Source organism: Filicampus tigris, chromosome 11 (genome assembly GCF_054856515.1).
Source record: "Filicampus tigris isolate MCC_2025a chromosome 11, RoL_Ftig_1.0, whole genome shotgun sequence".
In the NCBI taxonomy this organism is placed as follows: domain Eukaryota; kingdom Metazoa; phylum Chordata; class Actinopteri; order Syngnathiformes; family Syngnathidae; genus Filicampus; species Filicampus tigris.
The window spans coordinates 876,798-892,500 of record NC_141227.1 but is presented as its reverse complement, the minus strand read 5'-3'; the positions used below and the strand labels follow the sequence as shown (position 1 = coordinate 892,500).

At 41.0% G+C, this 15,703-nt stretch overlaps 1 protein-coding gene across 3 annotated transcripts in view; it reads left to right on the top strand.

Annotated features, from left to right (window-relative positions):
- Positions 1-78: 78 nt before the first annotated feature.
- Positions 79-15,703, top strand: part of fbxo28 (F-box protein 28) — a 51,398-nt gene continuing 35,773 nt past the window's right edge. Inside the window, exons 1-2 of one of the 3 annotated variants that reach the window (XM_086044545.1) lie at positions 79-356; positions 8,007-8,240. In XM_086044545.1, the coding sequence (XP_085900671.1) occupies positions 8,178-8,240 (63 nt within the window). In that variant the 5' untranslated portion in view covers positions 79-356; positions 8,007-8,177. The remainder of the gene's footprint in view (positions 357-8,006; positions 8,241-15,703) is intronic. The other 2 variants (XM_086044544.1, XM_086044543.1) reach the window with 2 other exon arrangements.

Genomic DNA, 15,703 nt, shown 5'->3' with positions numbered 1-15,703 from the left:
TACTGCACTCTTTTTTGCCTGGGAAATTTCCTTTCCTAAAAACATTTTTTTTTAAATCCTTTCCTATCCTATATGAGCGAGATGACCCGGATGTACTTGGAGATTATGATCGACGACGAAGAAGGTGAAGACGGTCTCTTATGTCATTTCCGTCGACTCAAGTGGATACAAAAATGGCTACTAATGTGGAGCGAATAGAGGGTTGCGTTGGTTCTTTGCCTAAAGATGTTGTGATACACAAACAATCACCAGTGGACCAGACCCATCAGAACAACCCACTTTTAGGGCTACCTATTGTGGCCATAGAGGCAATCCTCAATTTTTTGTCTTACGATGAAATCAGTTTGCTGCGCTCGGTAAGAACAACGTGACGGGAAAACTATTATTACATGTTTATTATTATTATTATTATTATTATTATTATTATTATTATTATTATTTATTATTATTATTATTATTAAACATGTCATGTAGTGAATGTCTGATGTGGTGATAATGTTTTATGCCTAAGCAGTTGTGGCCGTGCACTGTCTTTGCAATTCAGAGCTAGCAAAGACAGAAACACGAGCGTGTTATTGATAGACTAGACCGGGTGGTCGGCAACCCGTGGCTCCGGAGCTATGGAGTAAGATAGCTGTCAAAAATGAATATGTCTGATTAACGAGTTATATCCGTTGTAGTAATAATTTGTGTTTTAATTATTTCTCTTTGAGTACAAATCCAAATTGTGAGGGTTTTATTTTTTTTTCTTGTTAGTACAAATCAAAATTGTGAGGGTTTGAATTTTTTTATGGTGAGTACGAATCAAAATTGTGAGGGTTTGAATTTGTTTCTGGTGAGTAAGAATCAAAATTGTGGGTGTGAAATGTTTTTCTTGTGAGTGCAAATGAACAATCTGTGAGTGGCTTTTTTTTTAATACATCTCTCGCTTCTACAACTAAGAAATCTTCACTACGCACAAATTGCCAGCTGAGGATACAAATCCCTTTTTTTTTCTATTACCAAATAAGTCCAAACAGTATATGTTAAGTTAAACATTATACTAGTGTACAACAACAGATTAAAAAATAATAATGCCAGGGGCTTCATATACATTCAAATAAATTAAAAGTTTTACATTTATTTATATATGTATTTATAGTCTTCAGAGCCTTTACGTTACTAGAGTATTTTAATAGTTTAACATAGTAAACTATCAAAGTGAAAGTGTGAAAACGTCGGTTTCTGATTGCCATACAGTACTTGCATTGATGAATAAAATATTTAGCCCTAAGTATCAGCAAATTGATTATCAAAAAAGCATCTTCGTTAATACACTTCTGAAAAATAATATATATATTTTCCCACTTTAAAGAAAAAAGAAAAGTCTTTATAAAGAAACAAATTGACAAATTTACTGAAGTCCTTCCAAAATGTCCAATAGTATGAGCAGATCCAAAACAGGTGTTGAACTGTCTCTTTGTGGTTTCCACAAAAAGAGCAACTCACATTAATTTCCCTTCTAAACTTAGTCATGTAATGGTTGGCTTTATAGTATTTATGCAATATTTTAAAAGTCACTTCCTTCACCTTATATGTGATCAAATATTTATTTGGAATGGACCAGACCCTTTTTCAACTGATAGTAGTTATAAATTGGTTCCAATATGACACAACATGTGGAATGGATGCAACCTTTTTCTGAAACAAAGCACAAATTTTTTTCTAGAATTTTTTTTTTTGCAGCCAACAAACATTACCAATATCTGTCTGCAAAACACTCGAGAGAGAAACAGGATAGTCAGTGTTTCCCACAGATTTGAAATCTATTTGGGCGGGTAGACGCTGGTAGTACGGTTTTGAGGGCCAATTTTTTATTTGATTTATATTTTTATTTTACACTTCATATCGTGCATTCTAGCGAATTTTCAGAGTAAAAATTGTTACCACATTACTCGGTGGCACCGCATTTGTTGCACTTATTTTGTATTCAAATTAAAAAATAATAATATTAATAAAATAAGGCTGTCATTGGATCGTAAGAGAAAAAAACGGATGGGGACCGCGAAAAACAAACGTTCGTCTTTTAGCTTCGTGTCGTACAAAACTGTGCCGGTGAAACAACGTGATTGGGTTGGTTCAGGTGTTCTGCTGTGCTGCAGGTGATTGGCTGGCTCAACTTCACTTCACACACAACGTGCTTGTTTGGTTCCTGTTGCTTCGTTTCCTCTTGCCTGGTTTGCGGCGTGTAGCCGCCTGAGCTAACAAGGGGGGGCGGATGATAATTTTGCTAAGGGTTTAAATCCGTGCAGCGGGTGGGGTCATGAGAGGGTGTCTTGTTCAGTTGAATAGCTGAATATTATTTGGCAGCAAACGGGTGTACCCCAAAGCTACAAATTAAAACTACCGGCAAAGCGGCTGCGTCGGTGTGGAGCGCTCCGCGAGACCGACCAAATCAACACTTAATTAGAATGTATTACACTTGCAACAATGTGTTAATAATAAACAATTTCTTTAGACTTAAATAATTATCATGTCATCTTCCAAACCGCTTATCCTATACAGGGTCGCAGGGAGTTGCTGGAGCCTATCCTAGCCGTCAATGGGCGAAGGCAGACTACACCCCGAACTGGTTGCCAGCCAGTCGCAGGGCACACATAGACACTGTCACTGAGCGGGAATCGATCCCACGCTGCCCGCACACAACTAAGGCGTGTGTACCACTACACTATCAGTGACCCCTTAAATAATTAATCTAAACCAAAATTTAGTTGGGCGCCCAGATTAGTAATTAATGTGCTGGCCAACGTTACCGCAGTTACTGTACATCTAGTGCACCTGCCTGTTGAACGTCGGGGAGGAGCTCCGTTGAAGAGGGTGGCTGACTGCTGCCGATCACGGTGGATTCGGAAGACGCTGCCGAGTCTAACTGATGCTCACAGGATGCGACACACCGCTAATGGCTACAGGTGTCTCCTCGTCTCCATGGTGTGAGTTAGCTTAGCTTGCTAACTCGCGATCGTCTCTCAGCAGGCCGCCGGGCTGAGAACGCGCATTCGCCATTCAACGCGTGTTCACTCTGCTTTGACAGACGGCAACTCCTCGCGTCGGTCGCCAAGGTGGAGGTACTCGCTAGCTTGGAACCTCACCGACCGTCACACTTCTCCGTCGACTCACTCAACTGCTCCGCTTCTTGAACATACGCCAATGGAAGGGAAAAAAAAGGTCTAACTCAACCGCACGCTCGCTATTTTGGAGAGGTGCTCGGCAATGCGACTGCGTAGGTGTGGAGCGCTCGGCGAGAGCGACGAATTGGCCAACTCGTCATATTTTTGCTACGCGTATAAACCAGGCTTGAGTGACGGCGAATTAACGTTACATGCGTTATCTACGTCATGACCTGTTTTTTTTTTTTAAATAGATATTTTTATTAAATTCTCTTAAAATCTTCTTGGGCGGCCGTCATGTTAAAACTTGGGCGCAGCGCCCAAGTATTAACATGGTGTGGGAAACCCTGATAGTGTGGTAGGGAGTTATTTTTGAAGAGCATTTTAACTCCAGTAGGTATTGCATCAAATAGAATGGCATATTGTTTTGGTGTAATTGGAAAATTATAAGCATTTAAAAATTCTGAATAAGACTTGTCCATTTCTGTCAAATAACCGCCCAACCAGAGGCACCTGTTTCTCCACCCAGGTAGGGAAATAAAGTGATTTGTTTTTAAACAAAATGTCTTTGTTGTTCCATATTGTGTATTTATGGGGTGAAAAATTGTGTTTGTAAATAAGAGACCGTGTCAATAAAATTTGCCTAAGGAAAAAGATAGTTTAACCGGAATCTTAACTACGTTGTAATTGCAACCGAAAATAAAGTTCAAACCACCAAATTTAGCAACAATATATTGAGGAATAAAATTCCAATTAGAAACAGGGATTTTAATAAAGTGTTTAGCCCAATTGAATTTAAATGTTTTATGTAGTGGTGAAATCTATAACATGGAGGCCTCCGGACTTGTAACACTCTTTCTGAGGTCACTGATGGTGTAGTGGTACACACGCCTGAGTTGTGTGCGGGCAGCGTGGGATCGATTCCCGCTCAGTGATGGTGTCTGTGTGTACCCTGCGACTGGCTGGCGACCAGTTCGGGGTGTAGTCTGCCTTCGCCCGTTAACGGCTGGGATAAGCTCCAGCACCTCCCCGCGACCCTGTATAGGATAAGCGGTTTGGAAGATGACACATGATGATGACACTCTTTCTGATGTAATGTGTGCGTCTTTTCCAAAGGAAGTTTAAAAGCATGCGATCGGTATCCTTACAAACGTTGTTAGTGAGAGAGCAGCATAAGTTAAGCGAGATAAACCTTGCGTCTTAGAAAGTTAAACTCTACTTTTCAAAGTTAAATCTCTTTGTAGCCATTAATTTAATTAGGGCCCGATCAGCGCCCGCTGCGAAGTCCCTATTGTTTTTATTATTATTATTAGGGACCGAGCAGCGACCGCTGTTGTTTTTGTAGCAATTATTATTGTTATTATTATTATTAGGGCCCGAGCAGCGACCGCTTTGAGATCCCTATTGTTTCTGTAGAAATTATTGGGGCCCGAGCGGTGACCGCTGTGAGGTCCCTATTGTTTTTGTAGAAATTATTATTATTAGGGCCCGAGCAGTGACCGCTGAAAAGATGTTGTCATGTCAAAGCCTGAAGACTAAAGCTGTCCCGACTAGTCGACATAGTCGATGTGGCCGATGACGTAAATACGTCTGGACGCACAACATACCGTCGACGTCAAGTGTCGATGGCAAAAAATACGTCGGCACGTACGTACGCTCGAGTGTCGATAACATAAATACGTCAACACGTGCATTGCGTCAGTTGTAAACAAGCGCCCACATTAGAAATGGCGGAGGTGCCGGATACCGCTAAAAAATGCGGACAAAAATGTCCACAGTATGGACATACTTCAAAGAAAGGTCGAGCGAGTTGGTCGTCTGCACCCTCTGTAAAGCTGAGTTGGCGTACCACAGCAGCACATCAGCCATGAACAAACACCTTAAGCGACGTCACTCAGGAGTACTACTGGAAGACGAGAGAAATCAGAAAGTAACAGTAACATGCGACATCAGTTATCTGCTCCGGAATGCTCTCTGTGGGAACTGGGCGCAGCACAGCATATTTAGGATGATGTGCTGCTCCCACTGCTTAGAAAAAAAAAAAGAAAAAAAAGGAGGAAACACTGGCCTCCTAAACATAGTCCGTGACTGTACTAATATATAATGTGTGCTTTTTCATTGTTATGATATTTAAGTATGCACTGCTTTATCTGTTTCAGGTTCAGGCAAACTGATATTTTTTTTTAGTTATTTATTTTTGTTTATTCTTTTACTTGGGCTGTTCACACATGCGCGCACAAATTGTTTCATCATTATGTATGGATAAATACCTCATTCATGTTCACGCGTCATGATGCCTTCCTAAAAGAGATGTGACTGTTCATTCAATTTCAAAATTTTTTTTTAACTTTAATAAACAAAGAATTTAGATAAGCTTTCAGAAGTGTTTTGGGGAATTAATAATTGTCAAATAAAAAATAATCGCTAGATTAGTCGAAAAATTTATTGTTGGACTAATCGTAAAAATAGTCGATAGATTAATCGGGATAAAAATAATTGTTTGGGACAGCCCTACTGAAGACATCTCTGAACTTATTTTTTATCATAGTGGTAGCGCCACTTACTGGCTAAAGAGTGTACATGTTTTATTCTTTGATCTTTTTTTCCTCACAGCTTAACCAGGTCGACCTCACAATTGCTCATAAGACTCTATATAACTTCCTGATGTTAATATATGATTTGTTATTTTTCGTTAAAAGCTGTCGCCATGGCAACACGCAGTTCACAAATAAAACTACGCTCATTTTGACGGTCTAAACATGCAAGAAATCTCACGAAACTTTGTGCACACGTCAGGCTTGGTGAAATCATCTTTTTTTTGGTTTTACATCGCAATTGTTATAAAATGGCTCGCTAGCGCCCCCTAGAATGTTTTTACAAATCAGCCCCGGTGCTACGTTTCACCTATATCTATGAAAATTTGGTGGTATATCTAACAGGTCAAGACCTCCAAAAAAATTCTCTTGGAAACATGCTAAACCTAACAGGAAGTCCGCCATTTTGAATTTACTTTAGAATTCGACATCACAACCAACTTTTTCAGTTCATTCCGACTTACTGGTATTTTTTTTTTACTAAAATCCAGCTTCATCTGTTTGCGTTGGGGGATGAAGTAACTGTAGAAGTGGTGTCTCGTTACCTGTTGGCTTTGCTTCGATTGTATCACGCTGTGCTGTGATTCCAAGTTTTTCCTCAAATTGGATGTGGAGGTTTTTTTAGCGGTTGACAGTGTTTTTGAGCCAGCGCCAAGTTTGCAACGCACAGAGGTATTTTTGTCATCTTTACTGGACAGAAACGCGAAGTAATGGCTGTATTTCCAGTGAGCAAATGCACCCCACCTGTTTGTGGTGCTTCTCCTGCTTCTTTCATTGTGATAAGGTAGCTAGGCTATGTTGTTTTGGTCTCAGACTCTCAGCGGACACACAGTATGGTAATACACGTGACCTGGCTTTTTGTCCCTGGTTGAGAAAACGTGACATGCGACGTCACTACCAAATGCAAGAGAAAAATGTTCTCTTCAAAAATGACAACACAATTTTGCATTCTACATATATTATGAGGCAATAACAAAATAGTAACGCACAGCCACTAAGGAAAATAACTTTAATCACATTAATGGTTTGGAAAAATGAACGCGTTAGATTGCTTGTTTCTGAAAGAAGGTAATCAGATTACAATAACGCGTAATAATTAGTACCACGTTAGTGACAACACTGGTTATTATAACCATATACAATACAATATAGGGCTGTTCGATTTTGCCTAATAAGGAATCCAGATTATTTTCTCTCAAACCCGATTTTACGATTACGATTTCTTTGTAAAATGAGAAATAATGAAAAATTAAGTATTTTGAATGTCTTTTATTTAAATTTAAATTTCTCTCTTTGAACTCCAGTTTGAAATGCCAGTCAATTTAAGTTCAATGAAGGGGATCGGCTGGCTAAAATGCAGCCTCCTACCAGCCCGACCAGAGCAGGGATGATTCAGAATGGTTCAGTTCTATTCCAGGCAATTTCCAAGTTTCAATCCCGGGCTCCTAGCTCACCATCAACCTGGCCAATTCTATCCGTTGAGCATACGCTCCACTTCACTTCCTCACTCTCTCGGCAGTCGGCTCAGATAGTCGGCTCCTGCAGCAAACAATCCCCGACATGTATTACTTTCTCCTCGGCCAGCGGACGCAGTATCAGGCAGGCGGGTTTTGTATTCTGGTAACACTGCTTTGCAGATCTCAATGATGACTTTGCTCAATTCTTCTCTCTCTGTTTCTTTCACTCCAAAGAGCCTGAGGTTCCACCTCCGCGTATACCTCTCCAGTTCAATAATTCGTTGTTGGCACGCGTCGACACGGACTTTCTCTTTAGAGACTCTTGCTTCTAGATTGACCACTTTTTCTTTCACATCTTTGATTTCCTCACATACAAAGTCTATAGTCTTCTAAAGACCTTCCATCTTCATATCAAGAGAATCTGATCTGGCATTGAGTAGCTCCGACAAACTGGCGACAACGTCCACATTTTCTAGCTTTCTTTGGCCCTGGAGACTTACTGGGTGTGAGAGGAAGAGCTGGAAATGTTTCATCCATATCTTATGCCAATGAAACAGCCAGCGAGGCAGCGTAGTCATGGAAATTATCGATGAGAGCATTGCGAGCCACTGTCCTGCTAGCACTTTTCTCAGTTAGCATTAGCTTGCCTTTGGCGCGTTCCACTAGCCTTTTGTTCTCATGAACAGGTTTCATTTCAGTCTTTTTTTTTTTTGGTCGCAACAGCCTTATGGTGTCTTAAACAAAGTTGTATGTGTTTTAAACGAAGCCCAAATTTATTTTCCATCGCGTTATAACTTTTCTTTTTGCAGAGCTCTGTAGTAAGCGTCTACTTGGCCATCTTGGAAAGCCCCCAGGATATGAATCACTTGTGAGAGGATGAATTAATAAAACATGCAAATTAGGATGACGTCACGCAGGTCCCAAGGGGAGTAACAGGCTGCGATACATCCACACGCGCATGCGTAGAGAAGTAAACAACGATGGTGAACGCGAGCGGATTGGACGGCGCTTCCAGCAGCTCAGGAAACACATCTTCACAGCAGGTAAAGTTAGCAACGTGCATATCCAATTTATTAATAATATTTATTTCGTAAAGTCATTCTATCTCAAATAATAGCTTTGGATTCACAGCCAATCTAATGACGCTTTAGCGTATGATTAGTATTAAATATTAATTTAATAAATGGGCGGCGATTGGGTTAATGCCTGCAACTCGATCGCCGCCAGCGGGCACCATGCCCGTTTTGAGTTGATTTTTTTGGACAAAACGAATGAAAAAGACCTCGTAGTTCAGTCTTAATGAAGGCGCTACATTAAAAATTTGTAAGTCCGATTTACCAGATCAGTGATTGAAACTTTGCCTCAAACACACACAATTCACACTAGATTTCTGTAAATGACAATGATTTATTTTCTACAACTATGGAAATCTAAACGAAACACACTACAATGGTCAGAAGCAGAAATAGAAACACAATGAAGAAATCCTATACTAAGACAAGTCTAGATAAATGAAGAAAATGAATAACAGGTTTAAAAGGAACGGGCCATTGGGACCAGACGAGTGCTGTGTGCGTTCGTGTGTGTGTGTGTGTTGTGCGTGTTGTGCGTGCGTGTGCGTGTAATGAGTAGTGAGCTAGCGTACCAGGCTGAAGTTAGCTCTACTTGATTCCCAAAATTAATTATGCACCAATCGTATGGCCCGGAGGGGATTGCAAACTGCACTTACGGGTTTTGGTTGGTGTCGCTGGACGGGAGAAGGGGAGGTGGCGTTGCCGAGGAGAGTGACGTCACAGGGGAGCCATAAAAAGAAGAAAAGTCGAGTCCAAAAATGAAAAACGAAAAGCAAAGTTGGAAAGAAATTTGGTCGCAACAGCCACGGGGTTCACGCGGTGTGGTTCAGACAAGGTGGGGCTACCCGTTTCAGGCGCCCAGACACTGGTCGCGCGGGCACGTCGGCTTTTTTACCAGGCGCACGCTGTGATCCTCGTTGAGGGAAGGTGGCACACCTTGTTGGGGTGCAGCCGCGCTGTGCTGGCTAGCTGGTGAGGCTAGAACCGTGGTGACCACAGACCTTGGAGGTCCCCACATGTGCCGTGGTTGGCCGGCGGCCGACTCAAAGTAACAAAAGAAGAGCAAAGACTCTGACCCGGGACGGATCAGAGGGTGGCTGTTGATAAAGAGTTAAAGCCACTCTAAAGAAAAAGTGTTGGAAGTTCACGAGATGTTCTCAAGAATGTGAGTTTGAAAGCGTTTGCCAGAGTCTTGAGAAGAGTTCTTTCCGGGGCAAGGTGAGAGAGGTCTTGGGTTTTTCCAGGCAAGAGAGAGAGAGAAGAGAACTTTGCACTGCCTTTTCTAAGGGATATGCACATGTTAATTAGAGGGGGCTGCACCCCCTCCCCTTTCACGTCTGGGCAAATTCCCAAATTTGTGAAATAACATTTTTAGAGCTTGGCACACGTGAGCAGAAAAGTTAAAATGCCTGTTGTGTTTTTTTTCTTTTATCAGTGAACAACCGGTCGATCACATTCACATAATGAACGCACGATAGTTGTTGTGGGTCTTTCTCTTTGAAAAAGGGGTCAGAAATCAAACACAACTACAACTGCAAAATCATTCAAACATCATGCATTGGGTGTTGTTTTCAGTTCATGTCAACACGAACACATTGGACGCACATTAAAACATCATTTTAATTAGTTTTCAGTTGAAGTCCAGTTCAGTCCATCTTCACACTCGCCACTAGGGATGGCACGTGCTGTACCAATGTGCAGTTTGGTTGTTCAGATGCGTATTCCAGGTGGGTGGTGACGCCTGGGGAATCGCATCGCATCCAGAGACGGCTTGATTGAATGAAGCCACAGGGGGTCTGGCGTTTTATGCAGGTTTTGGCCTTGTTGTGACCCCCCTGCTGAGACAGCACACTATCTGGGGTTGAAAGGGAAAGACCATGCAATGTTCTTCCTTTGGCTCCGGCAGGTCGCTCCAAAGGCTGGGTGCTTGCACTTCAAAAAGGGCCAACTATGTGTATTCCTAGACTGGCTGGGTCAAGCTCTGTCCTCACCGGATCTGGCATCCATTTCGTTACAACGCGTTTCACTTGGGAGCATTAGTACGTGCCTAATGTAGCTGTTTTCACAGTTTAGTAATGTGTAACCATAGTTTAGTCATCAGTACCCACAATTTAGCACGTTGACAAAAATGTATGTATTGTATGAATACTGTTAATAGCTCTTGCTAAATTGGTTGATCCATTTTTATTGATTAATTAATTTAAGTAGTCTCACAGAACACCAAAAACCATAGCTGGGCGCTTGACCCTTTTTTGCCCGTCCAGCCGCGACCCACCACCCTTGACCTGGGTACCCTGCCGGCCGCGACCCCCCGGCCATATTCGTAAACATTGTTGGCCCAGCTCCGCAAAAAACAAGAACATTGTAGTGTTTAATGCAAAAGAGAAAATCTTGCGCAAACTATGTCTTATATAGTGTTGACACATCACAGGGGGCTATTTTGTTATACTGCGAGCTAGTTTAAACTGAAATGTAGTGACACAAGTGAGGTTTATCATCTTTTAACATTTTATTGAGTGTTTTTGTCCTTGCATGTTTGTTTTGCTATAAATATTACACATTCATAAATACAGTATACTGTGCTTGTAGACACTTATGAGATAGTGTGTGTTGTGTATATTTTTGTGAGTTGGTAGTGTAATACCTTGAGATATTGATAAATATATGCACGCACGTCAGCTTCATCGGAGTTGACTTTCATGCAGGTGACTTAACGTTACAACAGGGCTGGCTGGCAGTTCACTCTACGTCTCCTCGGTAACTGGCACATCCAAACCACCAGCACCCTTTATTGGTACCTAGTTGTATAACAGTTGAGTCACTATATAACATCTAGTGTGCATAATAAGATCAAATTACGAATCCGCCCCATGGAGCAAATTTGTCATGTCATCTTCCAAACCGCTTATCCTATACAGGGTCGCGGGGAGTTGCTGGAGCCTATCCCAGCCGTCAATGGGCGAAGGCAGACTACACCCCGAACTGGTCGCCAGCCAGTCGCAGGGCACACATAGACACTGTCACTGAGCGGGAATCGATCCCACGCTGCCCGCACACAACTCAGGCGTGTGTACCACTACACTATCAGTGGACGAGCAAATTTGTGATTATAGTTTATTCTTAGAAAAATATATGTAATGCATCAGATTATAGTTTTTCAGTACACTGAAAAAAACATTGAATTTACTCAATTTTATTTTGACAAGTGGTTGCATGAAATAAAACCATTTGAATCCAATTAACTATTATCTCTTTTCCTTTTGTAGTTTCTTCATTCTGAGCAAATCATCCCAGCTGCAGCACTTTGTAAAGCACCCACAAAGTCAACTGCAATTTCATCAGCATACCTGTACCCCATTATGTTTTCTCCTGAAATTATTTTAAAAGATCTACTGTAAATGTTATGGATGTAATGATTTACTCCAGCCCAGATTCAAGTGTCAAGTAGGGCTGTCACAAACGATTATTTAGCTAGTCGACTATTCACCAGAGCTGGGCACTTGACCCTTTTTTGTCAGTCCGTCCTCCGTCCGGGACCAAGGTACCCTTCCGGCCTCGTCCCTCCATCCTTATTCATAAAAATTATCGCCCCCCGACCCCGTCCTTTTAAAGCGGTTCCGTCCTTAAGTCTGTCCCCACCCACCAAAAAAAAAAAAAAAAAAAAAAGTGTCCGCACATGATGCGACGTGGGAGAGATACTAATGGCAGAGGTTTATTTAAACCTCATTAACTGGCTAATTTACTATTCAAACCCGCTGTGGACATGCTTCATACGCACCCTAGTAGTTACCCAACTGCGCATACTTACTGTACTTCCATTGGGAGCCCCAGCAGGATGGCTGTGCATTGCACACGTCCGGCCACCTGATTGCGATGTCGAAACCTTTTTCTCAGTTCGCCATTATACTCGCGTACAACCCATATGCGTTGTTTTAAAACTGTGTTACAGTTTCATTCCAAGTCGGGGGGCATCACTACGGCTACTGACGAGGACACCTCAGGGCAGAATTTCTTCCGCCTTTTATGGCCAATTCCAGTCAGCGTTTTTACTGTCGAGCAACAATCAAAAAGACAGCGTCAACAATATGGATATCATGCCTGCTACAACAAAGTTTACCTAGATGGGACCTAGACGATGCATTTAATTGTATTATGCAAATGATCTGGAAGGTGGCCGCGGAGGTACGTGCGTTTGTAGCTTCCTACACACACATAAGTGACATAAGACCCACGTTGCTGCTAGACTAGTTTGCTTCAACAAGCTGCGTGGTGTATCCTCTCCTCCGTGGCAACAAATAAATTGCCGGGCCGAACCGGGGGAAACTATGTCATCGTGACATAACTGCCCAATGACGAGAGAGAATGCACCAACGTTGTATATACAGCAAAAATTCCTGACGTGTGTGAGAGAGAATGCACCAACGTTGTATAAGCAGCAACAATTCCTGACGTGTGCGCGGCATGTCTGGGACGGAGGGACAGACCGATCCGCCCCCGGGACTGATTGCCCAGCTCTGCAAAAGAATAAAGACAAGATGATAGTACATTCAACTTGTATTAAACTGTGCAGCTTGTACCAGCATTCCTGACTTGTTTTTAGTGGAGTACCGGTAATTGAAATTGAAGGCGATATTGTGGCCTGAAATTCTTTTTAGCTGAATGTTTAGTGCATTGTAAAATGGAACCAAAAACTATACACTCTGCTGAGCACTAATACTATGAAACTACCTCTAAATACTATAAGAAATACCGTACTTGTAAACATATTTCACTCTTCTTGGGCATCAAACCTTTTTTCTCCAGCAGGAGACAAGGCATTTTCAAGAGAAACATTAGCGCCAAATAATTATATCCATGATTCGTCGACAATTTTGATCTCTGACGTCGTGTTAGTCAACTAATCTTGGCAGCTCTAGTGCCAAATAATTTATGCAATGTGCGTTGGCAGTTTGTTCAGAGCAGAAACATGATAGCGGCTGTAGATAACATGGTGTTGAAAATCGATTATTTATTTTTTTTACATCGATTCGTATTTTAAGCAGTTTAAATTGATTTTAGATGAATCATTACATCCCTAGAAAATGTATCAATGTGGGAATTCTTCATATGCGGTGTCAGAAATAAGATTTCAACTGATTGAAACTGATGTACATAAATACAATTTCACACACAAAAAGTATTGCCAGTTCATAGCATCCAGTGACACTGAATAATACAATACAATACAATACAATTTTATTTATATAGCAAATTACATAACAGCTAGAGCTGTAACAATGCACTTTACAAACAATACAATAAATAAAAAAAACAATAAAAGGCTGTGGTACATGCATTAATAAATATAGATTAAGTAAATAATATATAGAATAAAAATAAATAAAGCCAATAAATTAACATAAAACACTATTTACAATTGACACCGGAAAAGAGCCGAAAATTTCAGGTCTGATCAAAAGCCGATGATGGCTATTATATTATATGTTGTATATTTATGCAATTTAGTACTCATGATTTTGCCAAGTATTTAAATTTCTATGTTGTCATCTTCGCGTGGCTCTGTTTTCGATCTCCACGTCCTCATTGATAATAGTCCCCCAAGTCAGACGGTCCATCTGAGGGCATGTGTTCATCGTCAACCTAGATTGTTGTCATCGGTGTTTGTCTCCATCTCAAACTCTGCTGTTTTTTCAGACCACTCCGTCTGGATCTCAGCCGTTACCAGTGACTTCCAGTTACACTCCGACTCAGTATGCAGGGTTAGAGTTGCGACCGTCACCAAAGAGATCATTCTGGACATGACTGTCTACATTTCTGAAAATATAATTACATAAAAATATTTACCATGCAAAGTATACTGTTTTAGATGATGGTAACTTCGATAATATGTAATCAAAATAAATTATTCAATTAAATGATAAACAATAAATGTTGTTCTAAATTTAAAATATATATATATATATATATATATATATATATATATATATATATAGTTAGCTAACTGAATAATAGATGAATTAGTGTTACACTCGTCTTTTTGATCGAATCAATACTGCTACTGTTCTTGAGGCATGACACGAGCCATCTTGTTGCTGTACTACAAGAAAAAAATGACATTTAAACTAATATTTTCAATTAAAATGTGCACAACTTTGTTGGCTTGTGCATGAAACCTTCAAAATAGATATACTGACAGTGAACAAGATCTTAGCAGTACATGGTTACAGTGTTTCCCACACCATGTTAAACAGGCGGCCGCCCGCCAGAGAAGTTTTAGAGAGAATTTAATAAAAAATATTTAAAAAAATAATAATAAAATTCCCCCTCCAAAAAAAAAACCCAACAAAACGGATCCTCCAAAAAAAAACAAAAACAACAAAACTGGTTGCGACCATAGACACGGCATGTAACGTTAATTGGCCGTCACTCAAGCCTGGTTTATACCTCTGCGGCGAGTAGCAAAAATGTGACAATTTGGCCAATTTGTCGCTCTCGCGGAGTGGCTCACACCTACGCAGCCGCTTTGCCGCGCACCTCTCCAAAATCCAAAGCTGCCGCATACAGTATGCGGTTGGTTGTCTTTGCAAGGAATCGACGCAATACCTTTAAATTGTTATTAAAATACACCCTGGTAGTTGTAATTCAATGTTGTGTGCCGACATTGCTATATGGAGATTGGCAGCTATGTTGCAGGTAGCACGTCTAACATACGCAATAACGCACTTAAAACGGCATCATCCGACTGTGAATTTTTCTTCCATGAGGAAGAAAGCAGTCTTTTTAGCCAAAAACTTCAAACTTAAATAGCGAGATTTATCATATGCTGCTGAGCATTCAAAGATTTCAATGGCTAAAAAGTGTATATAATTTAACAAAGACTTTTTAAAGTTACTGTATGTTTTTCATTATAAAAAGAGTTTTAAAACCCTTTGCCATTCCACCTGGCAGTTTTACCTGAACGAAAGGTGCACCAAAGTAAATTTGATGCTGTACTTGAACCATTTGGAGTATCGGCATAGTTTTGGTCTCTTTTTGAAGATAACACTTTGGATTTTTCTCCTAAACTGTCAGAATTGTTTTAAGTGCTACTGGCACTGAATTATGGAAGTTTGAATACATAAAAGAAGGACGACCCACGGACGACCCACGGCCTTCTATGTATTTTTTGATTTATGTCGGGCATATTGTTGGACAGCTAAAAGGGGTCCTAACGAGAGACGTTTCGAGTCTGTTAGCCGTTAGCAGCAGATGCGTGCCTCTTTGTCGTCGTGTACGCGCCGGGATTGAGCTAGTTGTTGAGCTCTGTGGAATGGATTGGAGTGCTATTAAAACCACGTTGTTCCCCATCACTGTGTCCGGTCACGCTCTCTGATTCGAGTGACTGTGTGGCTGAGGCACTCCGTTGAATCCCCCCATATTCACATACAGTCCTA